This window comes from Arvicanthis niloticus, chromosome 23, assembly GCF_011762505.2.
Source record: "Arvicanthis niloticus isolate mArvNil1 chromosome 23, mArvNil1.pat.X, whole genome shotgun sequence".
Taxonomy (NCBI): domain Eukaryota; kingdom Metazoa; phylum Chordata; class Mammalia; order Rodentia; family Muridae; genus Arvicanthis; species Arvicanthis niloticus.
The window spans coordinates 2,096,351-2,113,551 of NC_133430.1; the positions used below are offsets into that span (position 1 = coordinate 2,096,351).

The 17,201-nt window shown below is 39.6% G+C and overlaps 1 protein-coding gene across 1 annotated transcript in view; it reads right to left on the reverse strand.

Moving 5' to 3' along the window:
* Positions 1 to 17,201, reverse strand: part of Rapgef5 (Rap guanine nucleotide exchange factor 5) — a 236,612-nt gene that overhangs the window by 39,589 nt on the left and 179,822 nt on the right. Inside the window, exons 12-17 of the mRNA XM_076920935.1 lie at positions 13,584 to 13,662; positions 8,679 to 8,823; positions 7,600 to 7,697; positions 4,336 to 4,366; positions 3,308 to 3,386; positions 472 to 621 (exon numbers count right to left, since the gene is read on the reverse strand). Of these exons, the coding sequence (XP_076777050.1) occupies positions 472 to 621; positions 3,308 to 3,386; positions 4,336 to 4,366; positions 7,600 to 7,697; positions 8,679 to 8,823; positions 13,584 to 13,662 (582 nt within the window). The remainder of the gene's footprint in view (positions 1 to 471; positions 622 to 3,307; positions 3,387 to 4,335; positions 4,367 to 7,599; positions 7,698 to 8,678; positions 8,824 to 13,583; positions 13,663 to 17,201) is intronic.

Sequence of the window (17,201 nt, forward strand, 5' to 3'; positions counted from 1 at the left end):
AGGTCCCGCTCACCACAAGCACCTGAGAGAACACTGTCTCGTGAGATATGGCTTATTGTGCAGTTTCCTGTCTTCCAACAGAGACTAAGTATTAAATTCTCAGCCAGCAAGATGACTGGTTCAAGACCCCCCCCCCCAACACACAGTAATTTAATCATTTAACAATTTCTGAAGTTAATTTAAATACGAAAATGGAAGGCTTATCTAACATAAAAAAGTGCAAAAAAGCTCTTTAATACATTTCAAAATACTGGCACGTCTTCCTACTCAATTCTGAGGGAGGAAATTCAGTATCCAGCAGTACCCCACTGTTGTCATGGAAACACTTCTGGTATGCACCTCATATTGTTACTGTGGTCATCCAGCTGCAGCAGAAAACGGAGAGGCAGCATGCCTACTCTACAAGACACCAGCTTCCTTCTGGTGGAGATGCAGTGAAAGATTAATAATCAAGGACAGAACATAATTTACCTCCAGAGAACGTAATGGCCACCAGAGCCAGATCCTCTTCGGCACGCTGCAGCTTCTCAGCCACGACCTTCAGGATCTCCTGGGCTGTACTAGAAACTTTTGCCTTCACACTGATGTAGGAATGTTCCGTTATATACACGTGGCAAAAAACTGCAGAGGTCAAAAGAACAGGTCATAACCAGACAATTGTGACCACAAGAGGCAGACTTGAATCAAGGTGTCTACCTTGCTGCGGTTTTAAGTTTAAAGCATGAGCAGCTAGGTGCATTTGAGATGAGTATGTGAGAGTCCAATCTGCCAGCATAAGCTTGCAAATACAGGAGGCCAGTAGCCATGCAGGGGCAGCTGACTGGCTTCCCATAATGCATGGGGGTCCCTTGCTCACACCATCATGTGCTTGTGTTTGTTAGAAGACACTGGAGACCTTGCTCCACAGACTGTACTTTTGAATTTCTCCTTTGAGAGTTGTTGAGAAGACTCCCAAAGCAGTATATTAAAATATCTAACACATAAACTTTTATTTCACACTCCATTTCAGGACAGTCTCAGTGGCCCAATCAGGAACTGCACACCTGCTATTAGAATTCTTATAAGTTTACCCTAAACTATGTCATTATGCCTTGGTGTTTGTGTGCAACTTTCTTAGTCATTTAAGAATGAGCTTCCAGCCCTGATCCATATCAAAGTGCTAATGAATTTTAAATGGAGGTCATATTTCTAGCCTTTCAAAAGTTATTTTTGTTTGCAGTGCTATTAATGATTAGTAGGGTATTATCAATGTCAGGATGAAAGGATCCTGGAAAAAGATTTTTCTTCATGATTTGCAAAGTAGAGATAGTTTTAACGGTGATGAACACCACTGTGACCTGCTACTTATTACAACAGCTTCCCTTAGCATATGGGCTCTTTAGACAAAACAGGGCAATGATATACTTAGTCTGCTCTATACTTCCTCAAAGATAAGCAGGGGGTTATAGCTTTCAGAGAATTTTATATGCTATTTAAATAGCATCACTGAACTAAATCAAGGGACAATTTTCCCGAAATGCAAAGGCAGCAAAGCCAGAGAGTAGGCTGCTGCCACAGAAGCTCAAGCACACACATTCCCTGCACCAGGCATTTGACAGTCTTTGCTTTGGTTAGGTTGCTCCAAGTGGAGATTCTGAGCAAAGATCCAGTCTATAAACTGCTAAATAGAAGTTGAGTTTATCCTTGCTTAATAAACTGATGAACAAGAAGAGGCCTGAGGGCCTTGCAATACTGAGCCTCTATGAAGCTCAGCTTAGCAAACTCTACAATTAAATTATGAGAGAAATAGACAAGGAAGGTCAGCGATTAACGAATTAGGAGGTAAGGTAATCACATTCGCTCTTTCGTTTGGGGCAGATGACTGTTATACGAGACAACAGAAACCTTTCTGCCAGAGGCATCAGACGAAATGCCACAGGACAGGATAAACTAAGATGTTTCATTTTTGGAACTGTTTAAAAAGCTGAACAGATAGTAAAACCCGACATGTTGAGGTTTAGCGTGGGGGAAAAAGGTGTGTGGGAAGCCTCTCAAGAACATTTCACTTCCCTGTCTCCTCCTGTTGTTCCCACAGCCTTTGCCCAGACGAGGGACCTCTGCTGCCACTCACTCTGCAGGAACGAAGTACACTAGCACATGTAGGATGCTAATGAGGACTTTCCCCTCGTGCTTGGTGAATGCCCAGCCTCCATGGGCTGTTATGAGCTCTAAGCACTGACTCTGTCACATACAATCTGGGTAAGTGTCAGGCTGAGGAGCTGCACTCGAACTTCCCCCACACCCATCCTCTTCTTTTTCTCTGTCTTTTCTAAGTCTTGGGGACTGACTCAGCCAAGTCTCTGCATACAGGCTTTCGTGGCCCTTCAGGTTAATCCTGGACCAGAGTGAAGGTTTAAGGAAAAAAAAGCTAAGTTTGCAGCATCTTTTGTATCTCCACCAAAGAACTCAAGAGGGCTCTGTGTACATATCCCAGTTCTGGCTTCCCAAATTAAGAATATCCCTGGTCTTTCAAAAAACACTGCATTATATATAAATATAATACACACACATATATATTTTATTTATATGTAATATAACATATATATGGCTTTTCTTCCATGGTTTAGCTTTATGTTTTATATATATATATATATATACATATATATATATATATATATATATATATGTAAGATATATATAAGTATATATGTGTGTGTATATATGTATATATATATAAAACCTAACAGCTAAACCAAGAAAGAAAAGCCATATATATGTATATGTGTATATATATATATATATATATATATATACACATGCACACACATGTACACACATATATTTATATATACATAAGATATATATATAAATAGATATGTATGTGTATATATATACACACACATATATATATACGTGTATATATACACACATATATACATATATATACACTCATACATAAACACACACACACACACACATATATATCTTAACAGCTAAACCAAGGAAGAAAAGTCATATATATATATGTATATGTATACATATATATATACACTCACACGTACACACACATATACATACATATATTTATATATACATAAGATACATATAAATAAATATGTGTGTATATACACGTATATATATATATATATATATATATATATATATATATGTATGTATGTATATAAAACCTAACAGCTAAACCAAGGAAGAAAAGCCATGCTATTTGATTATTAACATTCTAGTCAAAGAGAAATGACTGCTAGAAGTGACAGTTGCAGGCAGGATGCGATCCTGTAGGAGGAGGCGATGCTCGTACAAGGCTACTCACTTTCCTCTGTTTCAGCCACAGTTCCTCTGTGCTGAAGCCAGTTCTCCTTAAGACTGAATTGGTGGAAAAGGGCTTTATTCTGTGACGAGGGAGAAAAGAAACAATGAACAAATGGATTCTGGAAAGTCACACCCATTTACAACATGTTCCAAAAGAGCTAGTCAAGTTTTCTTTTCTCGCATATAAAATCCACCCAGCCAATCTTGGAGAAATAAAGACAAAGATGCTCCAATCAACAAATGTACGTGTCGGGACTGTGAGCCTTAGTGTGGAGCCTGGCTAAAGCCAGGAGCAGATACAAAGTCCCTCACTCTACCCAGAGCCTGTTGCCAGAGGAGACTCCAAAGACAACCATGATTCTTTAGGAAGACACTTTCTCCATCCCAACACAGGCTCATAGACACAGTTACAGCAACCTCAGTTCCTGCCTCTTCCAGTTTGAAGAACTCTGTGAGGTCATTTCACACTTCCAGCACAGGCTACTATGGTTACCCACATTCTGCCAAAGACTGACCAGTAACCTCTCCTGTGTTCTTCTCATCAAGTGTGACGGAAATACAACACACTGGCTACCATCTCTCTGTCATGCTGAAAGTGTGAATCTCTTCAGACTTCCTTATTCTTGGAATAATGAAACTCCTCCACTTAAGATTCTTACATGGATTCAGAGGGAGGGACACAAGTAGTTTAAAATTTAAAAAAAAAAAATATATATATATATATATATATATATATATATATATATATATATATATCAATTTGGAAACAGCAGGGAAGTTCTGAGACTTTAAAATACACCAAAAGAACATATAAATTGTCAAGAACTCAAGGGTCCATATGCAAATAGGCCTGAAATACAGTAAGGCAGGAAAGTGCAGGCCAGCTGCATCCCTGGATTTCCCTGCCCACCCTGTTAGACTTGGGGCAGTATTCACTTTAATTATAAGGACATGCCTAGTTGGACAGGGCAAGCTGTGAGAGCCACATCCCCTCCCCCTTCCCCCACAGATATGAAAGCCTTTGCCTACCTTCTTCTGTGGTGAGTATTCATCAACGGTGCTACAAAGAGAAAGGTAATAAAACATGAGATTCCCACAGAAGACTCATTTTCAGGAACACTGCAGAGAATGTCATTCTTTAAAGAAGGTGAAGCAGAGCCAGTGACATGGATCAGCACGTAAAGGTGCTAATTGCCAAGCTTGATGGCCCAGGATCTCTACAGAGAAATGACAGGATGGACTCAAAGAGTCTCCATCTGATGTCCATGCACACTCCATGTATGCTGGTTTTGGTAGGTGTGACCTTGGGAACAGGGAACTGCAAATGAGTGTTTGCTTCCATCACACTGGACAGTTAGCATTTTTTTAAATTATTATTATTACTAATCTTTGATGTAGAAAGGAACTCACTGTGGATGGTTCTACCCTGGGCAGGAAAGCAGACTGAGCAAGCCACGGAGGATGAGCCAGTCAGTAGCACCCTCCACATCTCTACCACAGAATCTGTTAAGTTCCTGCCTTGATTTCCCTCGATGATGGACTGCAATCTTAAGCCAAGCAAGACCTCTCCTTCTAAACTGTTTTTGTCAGTGTCTTATCACAGCAATAGAAGAACAAACTAGAACCCTATGGCATACCCACATACCCAGGCAAATAAATAAATATGTAAGTAAATAAATAAATGTCATAAAAAAAGAAAAAGAAAAAAAAAAACAGGACAAAATAATGCTGATAATAGTGGTGCATGTCTGTAATCCCTACACTCTGGAGGCTGAGCAGAGGCAAGATGGTGATCTGTCTGGACTGCATCATGAGTTGCAGGCCAGTCTGGACTACAGACCATCTCAAAACAAAAGACATAACACATTATTTAATGTACTATGTGTAAAGCATCTGTCACTGCACTTCAAGTTTCAAATGAACTAGTTAAAAAAAAAAAAGCTACCTATTGAACACATGTATCCTGCTTTCTACCCCCAAGAAAGTAAATCTAGTAATTGAGAGGAAAAACTGGATTTGTCAGTCTATCAAAACACAGTGCACATATATAGATGGTACTCTTTCTCTCCCCATGCCCTGTTTGAAAAACGATATGTATTAACAAGAAAGACTCGGTCATGTAGTAATAGATTTGTGGTGGAACCATTTTCTAGCTAGTTAAGTAATCCAGCATCATCTCTAGATGGGTCTGTAAAGCAGAACTGAGGACACCATGCAGTTCTACAGGTGCCTCTCTAACCACTGACCCTGTGTCACTGGGAGCCCCTGAAGGCTATCTCCTGACCCTGTGTCACTGGGAGCCCCTGAAGGCTATCTCCTGACCCTGTGTCACTGGGAGCCTCTGAAGGCTATCTCCACTCTGAAGGAAGCTGCACACACCATCAGGCTAATTATCCATAGCAGGTACCCATCATATTCCCAGAAAGTGACACACTGGCCATCCTGGGAACTGTAATGAGCATAACACTGGGGCCCAAGTCTCATCTAAAATGGAAAGGCATGTCATAGTCTTATACCAAATATGCAAGTGCTCTTTCTCTGTGTGCATGTGTTGGGGACCCCCTTCTCTATATGTATGTGTTAAGGACCCCTTCTCTGTATGCATGTGTTGGGGACCCCCTTCTATGTGTGCATGTGTTGGGGACCCCCTTCTCTGTATGCATGTGTTGGGGACCCCCTTCTATGTGTGCATGTGTTGGGGACTCCCTTCTCTGTTGCATGTATTGGGGACCCCCTTCTCTGTATGCATGTGTTGGGGACCCCCTTCTATGTGTGCATGTGTTGGGGACTCCCTTCTCTGTATGCATGTGTTGGGGACCCCCTTCTATGTGTGCATGTGTTGGGGACTCCCTTCTCTGTTGCATGTGTTGGGGACCCCCTTCTCTGTATGCATGTGTTGGGGGACCCCCTTCTTTGTGTGCTTGTGTTGGGGACCCCCTTCTTTGTGTGCTTGTGTTGGGAGACCCCCTTCTCTGTATGCGTGTGTTGGGGACCCCCTTCTCTGTATGTTTGTGTTGGGGGAATAACCCACAGCTTGGGTTTGCTAACCCTGAGCCTCACCTCCAACCCAACCATATCTTAATACAATTTTCTCATTTCAATTTGACATTTCCACTGTAATGTAAAATGTTAATGGAATGTACTAGATTTCAGAGACATGGTTAATGTATTTAAGTGCACTAGCCAGGCATTAAGGTTTTCCAACTATAACAGGTCTGCCTTACAGTACAGACCTCCTCCAAAGGAGAGATTGATTGTCATAAGGTTTATTTTTCTTTCTCCTTTTTGATTCATTTACTAATTTATAATTTCACATCAATATTAATTAGGCTATTCATATTTAATAGGATGCAGACTGTGATCACCATAGTTTATCACATTCATTTCTAAAACACTGTCCCACCTTGCACCTGCTTTCTCAATGTGCGATTCTGACAAGAGATGAAGGCAAACACATGCTCCTTAAGACTAATCTATACATGTCTTTTTTAAAATCTGTAATGGGGACCCTTTACTGCAGTCTCAAACCAGTTATCGTGCAGGCCTGAATTGGCATTTCCTGAGAACTGCACTCACTGTTGCCCGAGTCGTAAAAGTGTCTGACTTGATGATGAGGCACTTGCTTTATACTACTAAAAATATGCAACTGCACGACAAACTGGACAAGCATGGCAAAGACTGCATCTCAGAACAGAATAAAGACCCCAATGGTTTCATGTACAAAATTAACACAGAGGCAGCGAAAACCTAGAAAAGCCAGGAGCTGTCAATCTGAAAGATTTACAAGTGGTACTTATGGGAGGCTTGGGCAATGCCAGCGGTTACTGGAAAATGCTAACTGGTTTTCTCCAGTCTTTCTAAACTGATACGGAAACCTCACATAACACGTTGAGCCTATGAAATTCTCTGTGACTCACTGGGACCTATTTATAAGTCCTTTCTTTCCTAGTCCATAGAAATTGCCCAGAGCCCCCAAACAATAAGCTAAAAATGTGACTTAAAATTAAGGAATAATGTACTATTTTTATGTACTCAGGGTGTCACAGCTCAGTCTGCTTTTATCATAGAGAACATAAAATAAAAAAGGAAAGGTCTAGTGTCTGATTAGTGTTCTTTTATTTTGATTTATAACACACACACACACACACACACAATTTACTCCTAGAAATGCTAAGTAATCAAGATAAATCCAGGGACAAAACATTAAAAAATTAACTTCTATACACAATGGCCCAAAATTGTTACATTTGCTTCTGCATTCCCTAAGTGCTATGAGCAAAGGTAAATACTCACTGACGGCGATGCATGCCAAGTATCTTCTGAAACTCTTTGAGCTCTTTCTCAAGAATCGGATACTCATACACGTCATCCAGCACGTTCCTGTATATGGTCTGTGGAGAGGATGTAACAACATTGTTACATTGTTAAATCCCAACACCACCACCAAGAAAAAGGCTCAGGTAATGGCTATCTTGTTCCAGAAAGTAACATGGACTCCAGCCACTCAACAACTTGGCTGCTTTTAAAGCCTGTAGGAGATGCTGAAAACAGATCTCTTAGTTGGCTACTAGAGACTTCCGAGGGTAGTTCAGATCTCAAAACAGAATACCTGCATGACTGCTTGGGAGAAAACATATTAAAATAACCAGTGGGCTTAAAAAAAATAACATGAGTTAAGGCAGAGGGATAGTTAAGTTTTTAACTGGATGCCTAAGACATATCGGAATGTTAAGTTCAATGCCATTTCCTCTTTGTCTTGCTAAAATCCCACTCTACACTCTATGTACTGAGTTCTGCACACAATATCCAGCTCTATTCTGTGATAAATACGTATTGTAAACTATCAATATTTATCCAAACTCATTTGTCTTTCACATTGCTACTGGTCTCAAAGCATATTGTCAAATGCCTATTCTCAAATATAATTCTCAAACATAGCATATATTTAAAATTCATATAATGATACAATATACATATCATTAAGATGCTTTTTAAATGTTTATCTAAGTTTTATTTGCCTGTATAGACATTGTTATTTTAACATTATCATAAATCGAACATTAAATAGCATTGAATCTTAAAGTATATTTTGGCATATGCTATTTAGCTCACAATAAAAATTCCCATGACTTAGACAACCCATCTGAAATTGGTGCATATAAAATTTCCACACAGAGTTTTTCATAATATATTTAAAATGTTTTAAATTGAGTTTCTGCTTATGTAGAGAATGCCAGGCATTGGAAGCCAAGATGAATTTATACTTTCACTGAATTTGACACAAAAACTGAATGACTAAAAATGAGATTTTTTGAAGCATAGAGTTGAAAATAAAATCAATCACGCCAAAATATCTGAAAGCATTGGCACACCTTTAGAAACATTTTTGAATGTTCATCTTCATGAAGCCAGTCCTTGTACAGAGAAATCCACTGGGAAACCAGATGCAAGACCTTGCGCTTCCGACAAGGGACATCTGAGTTTTCTTCTTCCCCTTGATACTTCTTAGCAGAATAGGTGCACATGGTTAAGAAAGAACACTGTGTTGTTGGAATACAAAATATGAAAGGGCCCACATGACCAAGTTTTTACAAAATAGGCTGAAGCACATTTTCCAAAGAGTTTAGAACTGTATTAAAGGCAAAAGAACAGAACCTGAGTATAGAGAACAGAAGGTGGGCTGTGTGGAGAATAAAAGCAAACTCAGAAATGAAGCATCCCCAGTGGGAGGCTGTGCTGTCGTCCTGAAGCTGAGGCCTGGTCTGTCACACTGGCAGCTGCTGACAAAGTCCCTCAGCAGCATGGGATTTATGTCAGTTCAAAGCGACATGAGGTGGCCCACTGATTTCAAGAGAAGCTTCCAGAGAAGAGCCTGTCTTACTACACAGGTGAATACTGCTTCAGTGAGGGACATCAGAAGGAGAGCAGGCACTCTCTGATCTTTAGAAATTCATATTTTATAAAAATCAGTTCCTTCTAAAGCTGCTCCAGATGAGCACAGCTGTCTGGAGTTTATGATCTGATCCAAACGCCCACTCTTGAGGATTTACTGAAGAAAGCAAGGGCCAGACAAATGTGCAAAGACACAGGTAAAAAGGGTTGCTAATTTCCACCTTCATTAATGTAAATTAAAAACTTAACAGGGGAAGGCCTAAGCATTCCAGCAAGAAGTCAGTTAAATAAATGATTAGATATTCATTAAATAAATTACTCTGCAGCCATAAAAACGGGGCCCAGTACAAATGAAGAACATATATTGAAGTGAACATTCATAGTATATTGTTGAGCACAAAAACATAAACCCAGCAGCATTATCTACTTGGGTTAATAATGCTCACATGAATATTTTAATAAGAATGCTTATATGAATATTTTAATAATAATGTTTACATGAATATTTTAATAATGCTTACATGAATATTTTAATTACCTAGAAAGGCATGCAGATGGTTAACAGTGGCTTTTCAATGTAGTGAGATTTTTTTTTTTAGAATATCTGTATACTAATTAATATTTCCTAAGTAATACATAATGGCCACGTTTTAACTCCATTATTAAAATAACTTCAAAGTAAAAAGCTTAAAGCCTAGGAATGAGACAAGAGCTCTGCATTGTCTAAGGTCATCTATCCTTTTTCCCTTAAAATGACCATCATCTCTCTGTCCCCCTCACTCCAGCTGCTGACAGTGTCTCATGCAGCACAGGCCAGCCTCAACTTTTCACCCGCTAGCCTCCGCCTCCCAAGTGCTGGGATTACAGGTGTGCACCACCATTCCCAGCCCCCGACTGTCTTAATGGTGTTGACAAACTAACTAGACATAGAAAGCATTAGGAGCTGGTTCGTCAAGACTTCTCATCTGTTAGTGCCAATGAACAACTGCAAAACAGAAAGGAGTTGCACATCAGACTTTGTGAATATGAAGAACACGACTCAGTTCCGCCCTGACCTGCAAGAATACGCTTCGGCCACCTTTAAAGACTACTTGTGAAATAAAGTCAGCCGAACAAACAACCAACCAAAAAAAAAAAAAAAAAAAAAAAAAAAGCCCACTAAAGTTCTAAGTTTTTTAGTTCTCCTCTTGAAAGGCAAACACAAAGGTTAGCCCTGTGTTGTTTCCGTTTGCACATGTGTTTTTTTAAAAAATGCCTAGTCAGGAAGAAGACAGCCAGTTGAGAAACACCGGCAACTTCATCACTTTTCTAGTGGAGATCTGAGCTTCTCTTCATTTAAATGTCGTATTTAAGTCCCATATACAGTAGCAGAATAAAACAATTTCAAGACCATGAGTGTTTAACTATCACTCTAGATTTATAGCTACTAATATTTATTTTCTTAACCTCATGTTCCCTACAGTATTTGTATCTTTTTAGAACACTTACTGATTAAATTTGCATTTGAGTTCTGTTTTACTATAGTAGGGTGTAAGTTCCTTTATATTTTGATTAGGCATAATCAGACTGATTTATAAATGCAGTACTGGGGGAAGGGCGCTGGGTGAGCTGGAGGTTCTTTGTAATGCACTGAATATTAGCTGGCCCAGGCTATGTACGAGCTTAAATAATGTGCTTTACTATGATAAAAGCCGAAAGCCATTCAATCCTATTACAATGAAAAAATCCATATAAAATATCCAAGCACTGTAAAATGGTTTCAGTCTATAAACAGTGTTCAAAAAAAAATAATGGGAAAAACAAACAAAAATGACCTGGGCCCACAGTAATGGAATATAACAAGCACTTCATGGAAGACAGGACCAAAATTGTTGGCGTTCGATACAGATGTCATAGCTTTGATTACAGCTTGTTTGATTTCACAGATGCCCGGAATAAAAAACGGTTATGCAGAGAAACCTGAAAATGTTTCCCATTTCATGGATTTTAATAATCAAAAGGTTGTAAAAATAACTAAAACTTCATGTAATTGTCCTAGTTAAAGACCGAAAACATTGATATCCAAGGCGACCCTTAGACATTCTTTAGGGGCACCAAATTATTACTTGGTAAAAAAAAAAAAATAGGATCATTGCTGAAGACAATAGTTTGAAGACATCTAATCTGCTATAGGACATAATTCTTATAATTATTGGGTGGTAATTGCATTAGAGTAGGTAAGCATTAAAATGTAGATAAAAATAGCTCACAGATATGTTTTTTCCAAAATGCATCTGAAGGAGAAATTAAGAAACATAATTATTGCTGATTTTTTAAACAGCAACTAATTGGAAGCTGTGGGGAAAAATCTGCAAATTGTTGAAAATTTCCAAGTTCAAAACTAACGTTTCAAGATTAGTTTTAAGAGTCAGACTTTAGGCACTGTCAAAATATCTATAGTTTGGCTTAGTCAGAGGATGTAGTGAAGCAAGAAAACAGTTAATATGTACATACATACATGCCATTTCTAGTTCATAGGTACATGTATCAATATGTAAACACTTGTTTCTGTGTGTAGGCATGTGTTTATGTGCACACAGGTGGACATGTGTGCACCTGCAGGTGGAGGTCAGAGGTCAACCATGAATGACATTTCTTAGGCAGCATCTACTGGTTTGAGGAAGGGTCTTTCACAGGGCTGGGACTCACTAAGGAGGCTCTAGTCTCTGGCCAGCAATCCGACAGCTCTGTCTGCCTTCACTTCCCCAGCACTAGGATTGCAAGTTCCTACCACCATGCTTAACTTTACCTTGGTTCTGGAGAATAAACATAGATCCTCAAACTTTACTGAGACATCTCTTAGCCCTGCCTTTCCTTTGAGAAAGGTGTCTAAGCCCAAGCTGGTCTTGACCTCAGTCATCTTCCTGACTCAGTCTTCTGGGTGCTGGGACTACAGTTATGTGCCACCAAGTCTAGATTAGTTACATGGTCTTTTATTAGACATGCCATTTTAAACACTATGAAGTTTTAAGTTTTTTTTTTTCTTCAGGAAAATGCAGTATAGTTGGGAAACATGTAATAATTATTTAACAGGTAATGAATTTTAAATGGCTATTATTAGGTTTTAATAAAATCTTTGGCTTATAACCCATTTTCCTAAACATTTTGTGTGAATTGAAATGAAATCTCTGGTTTAATAAAAGCAGTAAAGTTTTTATTAAATGCTTAAAGGCTATAATTAATTTTATTATTACTAGCAATAAAATTAATTAGCTAAATTAATTTATTAAATACTGGATTGCTTTTGAAGCATCTTCTCTAAGCAGAGTGAGGCAAGAATCCCTGCTGGAGACTTCTAGTCAGTTTATGTGGGCTTATGGCCTTTATGCAGCATCTCTCTGGTTACTGAGTCAAACTATAAGGCTTTCTTAGCAGGCAGTTAACCTTCTAATTCCATTCAAAACTTGAGAGAAGTATGCAGTGAGTGGCAACATTCCAAAAAGATGACAGATGCATCCAGATGTGGTTAGACTTCCCATGCACACGCACACACTCTCTCTCACATACACACATACACTCCCATGCATTCACTCACTCACATACATACACTTATACACACACAATCACATTCAAACACACTCACACAATACATATACTCACACACACATATACATTCACACACTCACTCATTTACACACATATATATATACCTGCTCATACTCACACAGTAACTCACACACTCAAACACAAACATACAAAATCGCTCATGCACACACTCAACACACATAGACACACTCACTCACACACACTCAAATGCATACACTCAATTATACTTACACATACACAATCACACTCACACACTCAAACATACTCATTCACACATATGCTCATATACTCACATATAGTCACTCACTCACACACACATTCTCTTTCTCTCTTACACTCTTACACACACACACACACACACACACACACACACACACACACACACACACACAGGAGGTTCATCTCCACAAAAGGTCTGACTCTAAGTGGCTGACTTTCCCATAAGGATACTTATTGTTTGTTATTGTCAGTCCTCTTGACCTGCTGCTGACTTGGGTTTACCCAGAAGGCAATTTTACCTCCAGCTCCCTAAACAACCATGAGAAACAGAAATAAAGCAGACATGCTGTAAACAGTACACTTCGCCCACGGAACAGAATGTAAAGGCGGCAGCGGCACATCCCCCACTGCCCTGTCTGTCCTGTCTCATTCCATCTTCACTGTGGATATCATTGCATTAATATTTAACATAGCTACACTCCACCGTGGGCTGAGTAAATTAAGAAAGGCAGTTAATTCCTAATGTGGAGCATCTTTCTGAGAGGAAGCCGGCACGGTGCTCTGAAGTTAATGAAGGATATTGTCTTAACAGAGCCTGGCACAAGTCATCAGTTGTCATGAATACGGTGTACGTGAGGAGGAAGTCGTCAAGGAGTGTCTCTGCAGAGGAAGAAAACAAACAGTGTGAGCAAAGAAAGGACAAGGTCCCTGAACAGCATCTACTGCAAAAACACAATGAATAATGAAGGCTGGAGTAAAATTCTATGCACAAATGCACTATTTATTAAAGATAAGCTTTGAAAAATTCTTTACACAGAATGCTTCAAACAGCGAAGTCTTTTTGTCTGGTAAAGCTTTCTCAGTATGCAACTCAAATCTGATTCCCCTTACTAAGAGATCACCTATACTTGGGAGTCGATGTGTTTATGAAAAACCAAGGCATAAATAATATGCTTTAAAAATGAAGTTTGTAGGCTTTGTGAGGTAGACAATCCAGTTGTACAGGGAATGAGACATTTCATGTTCTGATAAAGGAAGACTTTCCAAAACCATTTGGTTTCATTTAGGGCAAGAGTCAGCATAAAAAAACCCACAAGACACACATTAGGTCTCAAGGCAGGTCGTCTTTACCTTTGTAATGCATCTATAACACGTTGGTCCAACGGCAGGTGAGGTGTTTACCTAGAACCCGTGGGCCCTTAAGTTTGTATCAACATCACAAAAAAAGGGAAGTCTGAAAAAAAGGATGCAAGATTTTCTTTCTAGCATGGAGACTGACCTGAGTCCAGTAAAACTGGGAACAATTCTAGCCTGAAAAACCAACATGCTTCTTCCCCATTCCACTTGTAATTCTGTATTTTCAGTTAGTGTGTAAAATAAGAGGTTTCCGTGTGACACTTTTACACACACTGATCATGGGACTTGATTCGTCTTATTCCTTTAATTCCTGTGCCCCCATACTATAACCCCAAATTCCATTTTTTTCACCTGTGTCTTGCATGTTCTTTGAAAAATTTCCATGTGATATGGAACTGCAAAATAGGCAGACCCTGACCTCCAAAGACAATTTCTCCCATCACAGAATTTCCACCACAACAGAAATTGCATGTAAAAATGCAAAGTGGCCTCACCCAAGTGTCTCTGCCTAGTCAGTATTCATTTTACATGATTTAATTTCCTTATCTTTTGCATTGTGAACAGCACATTTTTGGATGTATAAAACAGTAATAAGCTGGGCAGTGGTGGTACACGCTTTTAGTCCTAGCACTCAGTAGGCAGAGTCAGGAGGATCTCTGTGAGATGCAGGCTAGCAGGGTCTCAGAGTGTGTTTCAGGATAGCCTGGGCTATGCAGAGAAACCCTGACTTGAAAACCAAACCAAACCAAACCAAACCAAACCAAACCAAACCAAAACAAAACAAAACAAAAATACAGCAATAAACTCTGAAGGTAATGATTTTATGTACTATTACAGACTGAAGACTGATAACATTTCCAATTTCATAAATTGAAACCTGCCCCTTAACATGATGGAATCAGAAGGTGGATCATTTGACATGTGATTAGACTTTATGACGTTTAGAGGGTGGATCTTTTATGGGTCTGATTAGTGACATTTTAAGAGTCCTGAGTGCTTGCTTCCCGTGTCTGCTATGTAAAACCCCAACGAGACAAACTTTGAACAAAGATCAAGGCCTTGTCAGACCCTGACTCTGCTAATGACATGATCCTGAACTTCCCTCATAACCATGACAAAGAAGTGACTTCACCTCTTGTTTGCAAACTACTCAGTATATGGTATTTTGTTAAAGCAGTCTGAGCTAAGACAAATACTAGGTTATGCTGTCTGAGAGCTACACTTTAATAAATGTCTAGGTATAACCAATTGCCCACTACATAGTTCCAAAGCTCTGAAAACACTGAACAAGGGAGAAAAATTCCGGAATTCAGTTACAGACAACCAGTTACATTTGCTCTAAAAGAATGACCAGTGCAAACAAGGCTGTATCTATAAAAACAAATCTCACTCAAATAAGATGATATCTATAGTCTTATATAGGGTTGTTTCTAGGTTTGACTTGGTTATAGGATGGTAAGATAAATAGTTCTCATCTACATTAAGCGATGGTTGCAGGCAGTAATGTTCAAATGCTTGTGTGTGTGCACCTGCAGAGGCCAGAAGAGAATGTTAGGTGTCCCTACTCTGTTATTCTCCACCTTATTCCCTTGAGTCAGGGTCTCTTCCTGAACCTGGTGCTAGGGTGGCAGCCAGCAGCACCATGATCCTCCTGTCTCTGCCTGTGGCAGCCATAAGAATCCCCCCACCCCACCCCCAGGCTCACATATTTGAATGTTTAGCATCAGGAGTGGTGTTGAGAAGCATTAGAAGGTGTGACCTTGATGGAAGAAGTGTGTCCCTAGGAGTGGGCTTTGAAGTTTTGAAAGTCCAAGCCAGGCCTAGTGGCTCTTTCTTTTCCTGCTGCCTGCAGATCTGGATGTAGAGCTCTCAGCGTCTTCTCTAGGACCATGTCTACCTGCACATTGCCATGCTTCTGTCTTTTTTTTTTTTTTTTTTTTTTTTTGAGACTGGGTTTCTCTGTGTAGTCCTGGCTGTCCTGGAACTCACTCTGTAGACCAGGCTGGCCTCTAACTCAGAAATCCGCCTGCCTCTGCCTCCCAAGTGCCGGGATTAAAGGCATGCACCACCACCACCCGGCCCGCCATGCTTCTGTCTTGATGATAGTGGACTAAATCTCTGAAACTGTAACCAAGTCACAATTGAATGTTTTCATTCACAGGAGTTGGCCATGGTCATGATGTCTTTTTATAGGAATGGAACAGTGACTAAGACACTGCCCCTTCAGTACTGGCACCGCCCACTCAGTGCTGGCACCGCCCCTTCAGTACTAGCACCACCCCCCAGTGCTGGCACCACCCCCCAGTGCTGGCACCGACCCCCAGTGCTGGCACCGACCCCCAGTGCTGGGGTTACTGGCCAAGCAAAGCTAAGCCTGACTTTTTCATGGATACCAGGAATTCTTACCCATAGACCCATTGTCTCAGCCTAAATTTGCCTTTAAATTGCAAGAAGCCATTAAAGCAAACAAAGCTGTTAATTTCACTATTTATAGTTTACATAATGCCCTAAGTTCAATCTCCAACACTGAAGGGAAGACACTTCTAGGTTAATAGTGTCATTTATCAAGACAGTTAATCTAACAAATGGCACCTAAAACTCACTGTAAGCCTAGACTTCCAATGATCTGTCACACTGCAATATGCCAGCAAACCACTGGTCTGATTTACTACTACTATTAAAAAAAAAAGTCTCCAAACAGGTACACGCAGGCTTTGCTGCTAGTTAACCCTGGTATAAAAAGACATGGAGTATGTCTAATCAGATAATACACAGCCTGTATTTACAGAACAGCTATGAGTCCTGCAGTTTCTTTATAAAAGACAGATGAAGCCTCAAACTAGTTAACCTAACAGCCTAAGTTCTTAAAGATTAGTAATTATGAGAAATTTGGGATAGGTAGTGACTTCTGTTACAGCTTTTAAAATATTTTAAACTAAAATCAACTATATACATGGTGTCTGCAAAACTATGGTAATTTAGAAATGCATTTGAAAGCTATTATTTTGGTATACGCTCCCTATACATAGCAAAATTATACTAAATGTGATTGACAAAAGCTC